The following is a 13,746-nucleotide window of genomic DNA, read 5'->3' on the forward strand; positions in this document are numbered from 1 at the left end:
TGAATGCTAGAGCATCACAAAAATGTCAAAAAAAAGGGAAAAACTATTTTGCTTTTAGAAAAGAAATCTGAAAAATGTCATGTGTGTTCAGCCTCCTTGGATCAATTCTTTGTGTAAGCAACATTTGATTAAATTAATGCAATTGCCTTGACTTTCACTGGGCCATTCTCACAACATTAATTTGCTTTAAACTAAATCATTTCGCTGTGGCTCTTCATAGCTTGGATTTTGTTTTATAACCTTTATAACATCTTCCTCTCTAACATGTCTGCTGTGCTCATTGGTCCTCATATCGGTCTTCGTTCACCAATGTTTTAAAAAACCTCTGAGACATTTTCAAAAGCAGTTTTATTTCACAAAGTTGACATATTATTAGGTGACTCCCAAAAACACGTGACTGCAAACCACTCAAAATTTAAAACCATATATAAGTCCTTTCCAGTTTGCAATTTTGCAGTGAGAGTTATGAGTACAACTTATTAGTCTCCTATTAAACAGGATTTCTTCATTAACAAATCCCTTTTAAAATCCAGTACTCAACAATAAGAGTAGCATCCTATCTTCATATGTGAAACATCAGTTGATCTGATTTTCTTATCGTTGTCAGTCACAGGCACGAAGCAGAGACAGAGTGATAAAACTAACAGCACAGATAGTCAAAACACTCCTGATATCTGACAAACCCTCATCATAGGCATTTTATCGCTGTGCCTTGAAATGCTGTGTATTTCCAAGAGCCTTGTTGTCATGGTTCCCCATATAGGTTGATTTTAACGTTATCAACTGTGGCAAGATGAAGCTTACATGGTTTAAATCCCACATGACTTGAGATGAATTAGCAATGAGCATTGAGTTTACAGATGTGGCGTCTGGGGTTTGCTTGGCACACAGAGTGAATGAACCGCAGTGTGAACCCTGAGTTAAGGAGGTCATCCTCATAGTGGCTGCGTTACAGCTACTGAAATGCAGTGCGTCTGAATGCGACACTGCAGGAAGTCCATTCAAGGTTAAGAGCCCACTGCAACAGTACGGTGTAATGCATATTTAAATCAGACTGGAGATGCGCTCTACAGATCTGGAGGGAACCAGGAATGGTGTTTATTATTTATCACCTAGCATCAGATATGATTATTATACTAGATGAGAGGTTGTATGCAGGGGACATGGTTGCTGAAATGTGGGTCAGGCATAATGGCATCAATTATTCATATCAGAGGTGAACTGAAAAGTAGGGAATTTACTGTACGTACAGTATGATGCAAATATGCAGATGGGTCCCAAATAGCTGTCATTTACCTTCTTAATTTATAGCTTTCACTTCATCGGGTCTCAAACCAGCATATGGGCCCATAATATCTGCGTCTGTTCATATGATAGGCTGATTACAGCAACACAACCGTGCAGCTATTTCACAAAACACCAACCATTCAGAATCAGGTGCAATTATATGCATGAAAAAAGCGGGTGACTAGGGACCATATTGCAAAAGACTAGAGCACAAGCTGTTTGCAGGCAGTAGGTATAAGAGGCATAACTACACATGGGAAAGCTGGCACGCTACCATTGGGGCCAGATGGAAGAAGTAAAGGAGGGGAGGGTTGCAAGAGAGGAAGAGTGAGTTGGAGGAAAATAGAGGGATAAAAATAGATGCACAGGCAGGAATGGACATAAGCAGGTAAGACAAGTTATTTGGAAGAAAATATAAATCGGACCACTTTAACAACAGATACCACCAGGATAAACACTATTTATCTCTCGCTTTTAGAAATCTTGCTACATGAAGAAAGGGTGCAACAAGCCTTCAGTCCTAAAATGGGTGATTATACACTAAATAAGGAGTCTATGATTGAGATTCACGAAACACAAAAATGAAACCTTCTTAGAGTTTTTTGGCATTAGGACCACCTTAGAATTAGATGGGTATAAAAACTGCTGTAAATTATTCTTGGCTTTATTCTGCAATCATCAACAAGACTGAGGATCGACACTGTCTTCATCAGAGTCACAAGTGAACACTTCAACAGGGCGAGTGATTACAGACAACAGGATACAGGTGTGCATTATTCATTGGAAGTTTAGAACAAGTAATGTTAGAAGCTTATTGGTCAAATAAAGGTGGAACATACCTGTTGAAACATTAGGTTAATAGATTTTGCACATTAGAGCTAATAATGTCATGACCCGTGTTTCTGCTTATTTATTTTAAGGGTTTTCTGTGTTCAGTTTCTGTCCTGTGAGTTTTCGTTGTTTCTGCGTCTTCCCCATTGATTGATCCCAGCTGTGTCTCGTTCCTGTGATTACCCTCCCAGTGTATTTAGTCCCACCTGTTGTCTGTGTTCCTCGTCTAATGTCGTATATCAGTTGTTGTGTGTGTGTCGGCTCCCTGCCGACACACACTGCCGTGCTGCCTGTATTGGACTGTTTGAGCTCTCTTTATTAAATCATCATCATCATCATCACCATAACCTGGGTCTCAGCGTTAATCCTCACCACCTCACAATCACCGCTTCATGACAAATAACTGATTAGTGAGATCCAACAATTTATTCCTGTTGCAGCTGATTTGGCGCTGGTTTGTTCGAAATGCAAAGAAAGTCTTGGATTTATTTTCAAATCTGTCTCTGAAAATCCCAGAATGGCAACACTCTGTTTTCCTGAATTTGCTGCTAAAACCTTTGTCTTGTTATCATCTCATGGCCATCAATGCCTCTCTTAATGCATCTGATTTGAATCCTGCAGCACAGTGGAAACTGTCAGAATTGTCAAGGGAATAATGACCGGATGGGAAGCGTCTGTTGGTTTATGCGAGTTCTGTGTTCACGAGGTCCATTAGCATGCAGAACCAGTCGGTTTTGAAGGAGTAGAGTCAAACTCATTCATCGTCAAAAAGCCAGTTGAGCAGCGGCCCCTTTTTATGACTTCATCTGTTTAATGTTTTTTCCCACCACAGACCTTCTCATGCTGTTTGTTCAGAAAGTATAATCTGGTTCTGTGTCATAAGTACAGCCACAAAATTATAGCTGCAGTGGCCATCAGACTTTCCCCAGCACTGTACCCAACCCCAGGCTTTGGGCAAACAACACTTTCCATCCATTCATCTTTCCAACAACACTGCCGCTGCAGGCAGCTGCATTTACACACTGTAAAATTAGACAAATTGACAGAGGAATGGCAAGTTTTACAAAAAAAAAAAGTGGAATTTGACCAAGTCCAGAGGTCTGGTGTAAGTGAAACTGATGGTTTAGAGTAAAGCACAGATATTCATGAGCCTCAGTTGTTTCAATGCAGAAAAAAGATCCCATGTACCAGAAGGATTATGAGTGAATGTTTGTTCAGGTGGAAAGAGGAGCAAGAAATTATCCAAAACATTGTTGATTAATCAGTTTGTTTGAACTGGTGTTAAAGCTGGGACATACGCCTGCTATTACTTCAATAAAGTTTTAAACTCTACTGTGAAAATCATGTTGCATTAAAAAACAATGCATGATGGCTAAATGTTTCAGATTTATTTGGTGGAAAATAGCTGAACTTTTACATGAGGAAAAACATTTAAACTTGTATTGGGCGGTGGCAGAAAAGCACTCCAATCACAAGATACAACATGTGAATAATTCCCTGTGAAGCTTCACAAAAAGCTGCACTTTATAAAAGGTTCAGGCCTGAACAGCAGCCTGTTAGCAAGACAAAAGTATGAGGGGCCAATGGAGCGGAAACGAAAGGAGCTCTTCCGATCATTCCTGTTTAGGTAACACTGTTTTGTCACTACAGTTGGCAACCAGTAAGCAACATGTGTGTTAACCACAGGCGATGGCTGACTAATTAGCCAGCTTATATCAGGTTGTTATATTCCCAATATTAAGCTATAATAAGGAGAATGGAAAAATGCATAATATTCTGTACAATAAGAATTCTTGGATAAAAATTACTACTTGTACAGGAAATATTGATAAAACACTAATAATTAGACATGCAACAATCGTGCTTTTCTTGTGATTTCACCTCTCTTTACTTACTTGGTGTTGGTAGTCACCTGTCGACAGGCACCTTCTGACACCCAACCACAGTACGGGTCCCTGGAGGCTATACAGGATCTGAAGGACGGTCATTATTAACCTCACATATTTTACAAACTGGAATTATAAAAAAAAAAAAAAAAAAAAAAAAAAAAAAATTGTTCAACAAACGGATATAAAGGCTGGAATTCCCACATACTTCTTGCATCTTCCATGCCTTTCACAGCGAGACAGCGGCACTTTGACCACACAGGAGGTGAAAGCCACCCACAGAGCGTTACTCTTGCTGTCTATCTGCATCCCGATGATGCGCTTGTCTTCCACGCCATCTATACTGCACCTAGAAAAGCCAAAAGAGAGGGTCAAATGTTTGATTTATATTTTAATGCAATGAAAAAGACCAAAGAGAGGTCAGGACAACACAATAAGATTAAGAGGGGATTTAAGAGTTAGTTTCAAGAACAAAGTACGCAGATTAAGATGCAGCAGACAGATGAACTGTGGGCTCAGCAAGAAAACGGATAATGCTAGCCGAGTGTACACGAGGTCAGGAGCAGAGTGGGAGATAAAGAGAGATAAGAAAAAAGGGTGATACGGATACAACAGATAAACAGACAGATGGGCGCTGTGAGCAGTCAGCAGCACTTAAGTGTAAAATCCACCAACAGTAACTCAAGCCCATCCATCCCTTCCGCACGCGACCACTCCTCCACCCCCGTTAGCCGACTTTGTCTCCACTGCCCTGCAGGAGCACGTTCTAATCCCTCTGGGGTGTGTCGAGCATCCTTCTATCCTGTCTTTCCCTCCGTCCTGGCATCCCGCTTCTGGGATTTAATCTCCTGTTCACAGAGCTCTGGTCCTGCATTATCGCTCGCAATTAGGGCTTAGAGTCCATCTACACTGGGTAATGCACAACAATCGGGCCTGCGTTGATCTAGCTGGCCAGGCAGGGAGGCAAAGTCACTTACTGTACGCGACTGAAGCCAGATGGCCAGCAGCCGGCGAATGCTCTGCTGCAGCCAGCAGGAGAGAGGGGGGAGAAGGAAGGGAGCTGGTTGGAAGGGGGAGAGGAAGAGACACGGAAACAAGGAAGGACCTTCATCTCCTTCACATGGTCTCTGAATGCAAAAGTGTTGACCTTTTTTCAACACTAACCTTTGTAACAAAATCAAAGTCTAGTGTTTTTAATTGGGACTTGTGGAGTGAAAGGTGGAAAGTGTTTTAAAAATTTGGATTTACCCCTTTTCCAGATTACTTCATTTGAAGTTCCACATAGCGCTCTAACTAAACCCGCAAGTCTTCCAGATTTGCACCACCAGCTCAAACTCACTGAAAACAATTTACGTAAAAATTAATTCTCAAGATTCCTAATTGTTTTTAGTACGGACTTTGACTGTCTCATTCTGGGCCAAAAGTTTTATTTTATTCTCCTTTGACCAAACTGTGAATTGCATTTCTTATGACTTTCTTCATGTGACTTTAATAGTCATTCAGTCAAAAGATTCTCCCACCTCAGCTGTAGATCTTTCAGATGTTCAAATTCAAGTCAATTCAAAAACACCATTTTGATCCCAAAAGGAAACTAAACCGAGATCAATTCAAAAACACCATTTTGATCCCAAAAGGAAACTAAACCGAGATGTTCAAAGCTTAGAATATTGTTTTCTAATTGACCATTGCTGCACTGACTTGTCTGCTCCTTAATCTTCATGACACTGTTTGCTGTACAAAATTCAGACAAATTTTTAACCTAAATGCACTGAAATAATTTCAAAATGCCTGGCATTTTCCATGAACATCTTGCAAAAAGAGTCTATCTTCATCAACTGTCTGTGCTGACATAGAAAATTTGTAACATTTTAAAATCGCAGTCGGGGTTCAGAAAAAATCTTTCCAACGGCCGCAAACAGCCCCACGGCCACACTTTGGTACTTATTATGCTCTAACCCTTCAGTTTCTCGTCTTTGGTTTTCATGACTGTTTTCTCTCTCCTGTGTCCGTACTGCCACCCCCCCTCTCATTCATTACCTCTCAACCAAATATTTGCTCTGGCAGGACTGCACTACATCAGATTTTACTTTTTTTTTTTTTCTATTGCACGACAGCTCTCTGCTCACCGTTCTGAGCAAAGTTTGGGGTTAGAAAGGCTCATCTATATGGCACAAACCTACAAAGATGTGATAAATTAGCGGGACATCCGATGCTGGCTCTGAAGACAAACGCGGCCCTCTGCCTGAGCATGTACGTGTGTGTTTCCTTTAATCAGCCGGCATTTTGGAAAGAACTCGGCTCCAATGCGGTTGGGAACCGCACTCCAATGCTATCCAGAGCTTTAGTGTCTGTGTCTTTAATTTAGAACCTGTGGTTAGGCAAAGTGTAACTTGATAAAACTCCTTTAAATGATAGAGTAGCCATCTGGGTGACTGGCTTCACTTCAGAGCTTGGGTCGGGGGAACCGGCGGGTAGCGGTGGAGCTAGTGGGTTGGCTGACTTGATCGATGGTAGAACAGCAGAATGAAACACTTCTGAATCACTTAACACACACATACAGAGATTAGGGGGGAAAAAAAACTGGCCCTCTTTTGTTTGTGGCAACTGTATCCATGTGTTCCCTCTATTGGACACACATGCTCACAAAGCTACGTACTTGTCCGGATTGTAGACGTTGAGCTCCTCGAGGAACAGGCTGTCGTTCAGGAAGCCTTTGTTCATTTTGGCCAGAAATTTCAGGATGATGCCCTTCTCGGATCCCAGGAACACGACCGTGTGGTTCCTGTGGGGGCCCGCCTCGTTGTCCACCACGATCCGCGTCAGGCGATACCTGGAAGAAGGATTACCGGGTAAAGTAAATCAACCAATCAGTTGATTAGTGCAATTTGCAAACACACATAACGATGTTTGAAAGAGCAATAAATGGTGACGCACATCAAGTAAATGTTTTGAGGTGAAGTCCAGATAATAACTGCAGAGCCAATCAGTTAATCACTTAATGGGCTTTTCATTGTGTATATCAAGTGTCTAAAAAAGACAACAGAGCAGGAGGGGGCTGTTATCTTGTTAATTAAATGTTATTTTATATTCATCAGACTGTCATAATGCCTGTAGGGGGTTAAAGGGAGAACAAAAACGTGACATCAAAGTGTCTCAAGCACCCGGAAACAAGCACACATTTATTTTCTGACTAATTGCTGAAGTTGAGACTATTTGACTCTGAACCTCTTCCTTTGAAACTGTTAGAGCAACAATACAGATTAGCTCCTGCAAAAATACCTTTTCTTTTTATGAGTCAAATCTGTTTTTAAGTTCAGGGACAAATAAATATTCTCAACAAAAAGGAGAATAATTGCACATTGGTTTATGTATTTTAATATATAATGTGGAGAATATATGTATTCTCCACATTGGAGATTGCATCTATTGGATCGGATTTGTTATGGCAACAGGGGCCGTTTTCAAAGGTTATGCAATAAATGTGGTTTTTGTTGCACTTCATTGTTTCTGGTATATATGGCAATATATATGATTTATTTTTCAGAATAATAATTGTATTGTACTTACAATTATACCAAATGTGGTGATAACTCCGAAACAAAATATGAAAAATGTCTGTTTTTCTGCTTCAGTGTACCATGGTGTTTCCTTGGTGGTAGCAGTGGGATTTCAACCCATTCCCTGTATTACAGTACCATTCCTAGATGGTAACAAGGTTCACCAAAAACAGCCCAGATAGCTCAAAGTTGTTTTAATGAGATGTCAGTGAAGGTTCTGGAATGACTGAACATTTTTCTTCATGTATAGGGCATACAGGAAGCACAGCACTGCCCCTCACAAAACTGTTGTTGTACACATTTGTCAGCTGCCAGAAATAGCACTACTATTTCTATAAGGGGAAAAAAGAAATATGAATTTAGATTTTCTGGCTGCTAAAAGCAACCACAGTATTGCTTTAGTAGCCTTGGCGTTTTTGCATGCAGTGTTGGACGGACATCTCTTGAATGAGTTTGTGAAAACTACTACTAATGTATGTATAAAAATATTAAAAAAATAAAGTGTTTATTACCAGATTATTTTCATAACTCTACTACTTAAGTAGTATAAGTACAAGGTTTATATGTTAAATTTGATATTAGAAAAAGAAGCTGCCTGATTGATCCTGAAGTAAAATAATTTGTTATGCATTGTCTTAAATATTTCTGTAAATACAATGATATTGTGAAAGTGGGGTATTTTTACTCAAAAATGACTCAATCCATATCTAGCAGAAATAGAACTTCTAAATTTTGTCACCTTTACTTTGATGTTGGTACCTGGCTTGTTTTACTTTGCATTCTTTTGCATATCTGCTGGAACTCCTGCACCATGCACCTATAAATTTATTACCACGGCTTTATATAATTTGATAACCAGGCTGCTTTCATTTTTGACGGGTTGTTGAAAGATTTTACTGCAACTTAAAGCCATTAATATTTCATATAAAACCAAGAGGTGCTTGTCAAATATTACAGCGATGATTTAATAATAACTTCAATTATGTAGCGTCATGCAAATTCTCTGTTTACACTGAGGAAGATTCACTCGCATCGAGATGCCGAAAGCTTGAAGCTGAAAGAAAAGCTGACTGTACGACATAAATTTGACTGGCAATTATCATGGTAATGCATGTCATCCTGATGCAGTTGATCACAACCTTATTCCCAACACACATGTTCTATACAACTCTGCAATTGACACATATATTTCAGACGTTAAAGTACTGGATGTTCCACTAATTCCAGGTTATTTTCTTATATTTGTGTCTTGCATGCCACACATTTCAGACATGTGGAACATGTTTTTTTTTTTTGTTTTTTTTTAATATAGCAAGACTTATTGTAAAGCACATGGAGTTTATCTGCTGAGATTGGGGCTTTTCAATTTAATTAAATCTATTTCAATCAGAAGGAACTGACACAGCTGAGTGTTGGTTTACACCCCAGCCTGATTAAAGTGTCAAGATATAAGATATGGAGGAAGCTTTGTGATTTAGCTTTACTGTATTTCGGGCCTCTTTGTGGCATCTTGTATCCATACAGCCTGAGGTTATTCCGTTTGTTCTCTAAAGTTAAGGGGTTGTTGCTAACTGGATTGGAGAATGTTTCGAGATGGACGCTTCAAAAACACAGATTAAGGCTTTAGGGGTTAATAGAACTAGATTGGATTTAAAGATTACCAATGAAAGCTTATCCGGAAATCTAGGAAGTCCACAATTGCCGTCATTAATGTTGACTGAGTGTTCCTTGTGTAAAATCAGTTTAAAAGTGATGCACAAATGTTCCTCTAAAGATATAATTTACTTGAAAAAGCACTAACCTACTCCTGCTTGCTTAAAGTTTCCCCTAAAATGGTCAGTGCCAATTCACAAAGCCAAAAATATGAAGTTATTAGGTTTTGATTCATTCAGTCTTAACAGGAGCTCCAAAGGGTATGAAATTAGGGTTTTAACTCACTAAAATAATACAATCTCAGTGAATAAGGCAAGGTCTGTCTTTCCTATTTTGATCCAGATAACAAAAATCACAGCGAGTGTAATTGTTCAGCATGTGTCTCCTTCTTTGAAGTGATTGACTGCGTCCAACTAGCTGAGCTCCCTGCCAAAACGCTGCAAATCTCAAGATAAAACAAAAAAAAAAGCGTCTTCATATTGAGCAGAAAGCCTATACTTGATATTCGGGTGTCCTCTCTGGGGTGTGACAAGGATCAAATCCTATTACTGATTTCATTTCCAGTTGACTTCAGCTCAAAATAGTAATCCACAATAAAACCCCAACAGGGGTTTTTATATCCACTCCACATGCCTTTGTGATACTTTTCAAGCTTAAATAATTCTTTCAGCAATTGGCCCGCATGTTAATCGACATGTTCTGCTGATTGGGGTGATATTTCAAATCAGAAACACTAATGAGCTCTTTCATGCTAAGCTGTTTATATTGTAACAGAGACAACACAGCAACTCGGGTCTGATATGCCAAAATAAAAGCTTTTATCAAGGAATATTGATAAAATATTCCTTGCCCGCCACTGAGGCATGTCATGGATGTGCCCAGACCTGCTAACTCCAGAGCAGCTTTAGGTAAGAAGAAGAAATGTGAGGATATGATTATTTTCATTAGGAATATGTTGAAGTGCTGGAGTTCAGCTTAAATGAGTAAGGATTTTTCCACCTAACCAGTTCCAGACCTAAATGGAGGTCAGTGCACCACTAAAGCGCCGCTGCTTGCATTGAAAATCCAGTGCTATCTTGGCACCATCTCTTAGCTGGACCTGAAGAAAAATCTGCCTTTATTGGGGTTGGAGACCAACAGTCTGCATGAGTTTTAAACATTACATTACATGTGAGGTAATTTTTTTTTTTTTTATTTAGACCAGAACAATAAAAAAAATACGGCAATTCTGTTCATTGTCTGTCATCTTTATGGGTTTTTAGGTGGTTTTGAATAGTCTGGAATATCATTTAAACATTTTCCAGGTCTGGATGAGTATGTATGGGAGAAGCCTGAAAGGAATATTTAGTTTTCCATGTTTTGTCCCTCTTCCCACTGTTTAAAAGATCTGTCCATTCATACAATATGAGCTGTTTAAATGTTTCCTTATCATCTAGTTAGTGTACCAGATGGACTTTTAACTGATTTTATAAATGCTGTTTGCAGCTCTTCAGGCTTATAACAATTAAAGATCTAAAATGCTGGTCTTTGTTGCCAAACAACGATAATCAGACTGTCACTTAAAACAGCCATTATATGTTATACTGATGACATAAAGATGTCGGTTTGCTGGGATGATGAGAAAAGAAACTGTCTCCCTGCAGTGCAGTCATCTACAGAGATACAAAAAAACAAGTTAGTCATTCACAGGAAGTGGTGATATAACTTTGTCTTCTAAGAACAAATCAGTTCTTAAGTATTGATCTAAAGATTCAGTTGGATGTAAACCACTTGAAACGTGTGTTTGATAAAATCTTTTGTGCATAGCTTAAAAAAAATCAAATAAACCTTTAAGATCAAACAACAAGCATCATGGTGCAGTAGGTTTTAGGAAACCTTCAGGGCACAGGGGGAAAAGCCACATTAACTAAAAAGAAGTCTGCACTCCAGTGTACTGTCTGGGGAAGCTTCAAGTCAAGAGAGGGAAAAAAAAATGTCTTTAATAAGACCTTATAGATGTTTTCAATGAGCTAAGGATCAAGATAAACACCAGTGAGTATCTTAAATACTCACTCCAAAGATTACTACTCTGTTGTGTAGGGGAAAAAAGATAGCAAGGTCTGAATTAGCGTTTCCTCCACTCCAAGAAAAATAGGTCAGTTGCGGGTTTGTGATGGAGCACTACTGTCTTTTAATGAGTCTAACTCTCTGAGCAGCACTTCAGATAATTGCCAGCCTGGGCTGAAGAGGCTCACGGACCTCTGACGACGGCGGGCTTTTTGGAGTGCAAGGTACTCACCGCACCATGGTCTTGAGAAACCAGGGCCTGTGGGCGATAGAGGGCACAGCCTCGTCCATCAGGGGATGCATCTTGATGAAGTTCAGAGTGTCGTCAGGGAACTCATTGGATACCTTGTACCTCTCCATGGATGGAGTGCCGGCACAGCTGCCAGGTCTGCAAATGCAGTGGAGGGAGAGGACGATAACAAAATGTGAGAAACGGGGAAAGAAAAGTGTCATAAGGAGGAAACGTTTAAATGGGAAAAAAACAGTTTAAAACGAGAAGCCGCCAGAAGACAGAAAGTCTAATTCCCTTAAAATCAATAAGACTGAAGTCATAAATGGCTAAACACTTATTCCTAGAGCCTTCGGTCAAACAGGAGGACACATGATGTCTTCTTTTCTGAGTTTGGGGTAATACACTGAGACATTCTATCAGTGTGATCCGTTTACAGGAGCTGGTAAAAAAGAAGCTGCTTTTGATAGCATATCCTCTTTGCAGGCATGTCGCCTCGGAGAGCTTGTAAAACCTCTTTACAGTGCGCTCTTTGATACCCTTTCACAGCACATAACACACACCAGGTCCCTGAAATGTCAGACAGCTGGCCTTGCACTGTAGATACGTAAAAGACCAAGCCTTAAAATACACATTTGAGCGTCGTCCAGAGAAATAGCTTTAAGATGCGCATATGTGGTGCTGCTGGTAGAGACATTTCAGTCAGATTTGCTCCGTTTTCCCACTTTTTCTTTCCCGTTTGAGAACTGGAAGTAATTTTACGAAAGCATATGTGGTTTGACTCGGATGGTGAGGCCTCCTCCCAACATCCCGGGACGACCCTTCAAATGGGTTCACAAAACTGTGGCTAAATCTGAAAGTTTTTAAATACAAACGAGATCCTGCAGAATGTGAGAGAGCTGCGGATAAACCAAGAACTGTTAATGTTAGTGAATTGGCTGATTTTCAGCTTTGTGGTCCTGACCAATCTGAAGGATTTTTCAACCTCATTAGGCAGTCAAGAGGAAGCTCTAAAGGCGAAAGGATCTATGTAAAATATCGTTTTGCTCTTCAGGCTGAAAAAGGACCTGTAACAAGATGTAAAAAGGCAAAATTTGCTTTGTTTTATCCTGTTGAGCTTTCAAACTTTGCCTATCATGGTGAACATCCTGAATGATTTGTAAATATCAGATTATCTGGTAAGAATCAACATTCCTTGAAGTCAAGATGTTAAAGGCAAGTGGAAATGTGCAGTCTTTTTTTTTAATTAATCTATTTTTAAATGATAAAATCTGCCTGATTAGCAACTTCTTTACAATGTAAAAATACTTTGAATTCCTACATAAACATCAGCAGATTAAAGCTTTTCAAGAACCAAATGTGGGAAACTGGCTACAAAACTTTGATCATTGACTTCCTGCTAAAAGAAAACACATTTAACTGTAAAATCCTGAGCCTAAAGTGGATTCCCAAATCTATGAGGCCGCTGAAATAAGCTACAGAATAATATCTGCTGTTAGTTTGCAGGGTATGCACACACACACATGCACGCATATGGACGGCAGAACCGAAACAGACATGTATTAAATATGAAAATCTGTAAATGATTGGGTTTGGGAGTCTAGCACATGGAGGAACAGACTGCCACAGGACCGGACCTTGGTGGCATTGTTGCAGCTCTCCATCTGCTTGCCTGTAGATAAAAAGGGTCTGAATGCGGCAGAGAGCAGAAATTTAATCAATCCCATCAATTACTGCAGTAAGCAAATGTGAGCATATCTGCTTCTAGAAATGTCTGACCTCACTCAGGGTAAACAAGTCGTTATATACACTAATCAAGGTAAAAAGGGTGAACTCACTCATATACATTCATTTATGCATTAAATTAGCAATGTAGAGCTTGTGTTTTGTAGAAGAATCAAATCCCCTGGCTTTAAGTGAGGACCTATACACCCACCAACAATTATCGTAGCCCAGATCTTTGTAGTAAATCTGTTTTTCTTTTTCTTCCCTTCAGGATATAAGAAAAACTCTCAGTGCTCTAATTAACAAGAGATAGATGGGAGATTGATCAGGTCGGTACATTTGTGGAATTAGCCAGCCATATTTAAAATGATCTCATGCTTCATTTGCTGATGCTTATGAAACTGCGGGTGGGGAGCAGGGGAGCTAATGTGTGCAACTATGAAAAAAAGATTGTGTTTATGTGATTGAGAGCGGATGTATGCTCAGTATTTTGCAAAAGTTTTCAAATCTCTTGGACTTTTCATCAAATTAC

At 39.6% G+C, this 13,746-nt stretch overlaps 1 protein-coding gene across 4 annotated transcripts in view; it reads right to left on the reverse strand.

Annotated features, from left to right (window-relative positions):
- sema6a (sema domain, transmembrane domain (TM), and cytoplasmic domain, (semaphorin) 6A) overlaps positions 1-13,746 on the reverse strand; it is a 71,500-nt gene that overhangs the window by 26,032 nt on the left and 31,722 nt on the right. For all 4 annotated transcript variants that reach the window (XM_016674054.1, XM_016674053.1, XM_016674052.1 and 1 more), the window contains 4 exons: positions 11,493-11,648; positions 6,661-6,834; positions 4,213-4,353; positions 4,014-4,091 (listed from right to left, as the gene is read on the reverse strand). In XM_016674054.1, the coding sequence (XP_016529540.1) occupies positions 4,014-4,091; positions 4,213-4,353; positions 6,661-6,834; positions 11,493-11,648 (549 nt within the window). The remainder of the gene's footprint in view (positions 1-4,013; positions 4,092-4,212; positions 4,354-6,660; positions 6,835-11,492; positions 11,649-13,746) is intronic.

Source organism: Poecilia formosa, unplaced genomic scaffold, assembly GCF_000485575.1.
Source record: "Poecilia formosa unplaced genomic scaffold, Poecilia_formosa-5.1.2 Scaffold89, whole genome shotgun sequence".
NCBI classification, from domain to species: domain Eukaryota; kingdom Metazoa; phylum Chordata; class Actinopteri; order Cyprinodontiformes; family Poeciliidae; genus Poecilia; species Poecilia formosa.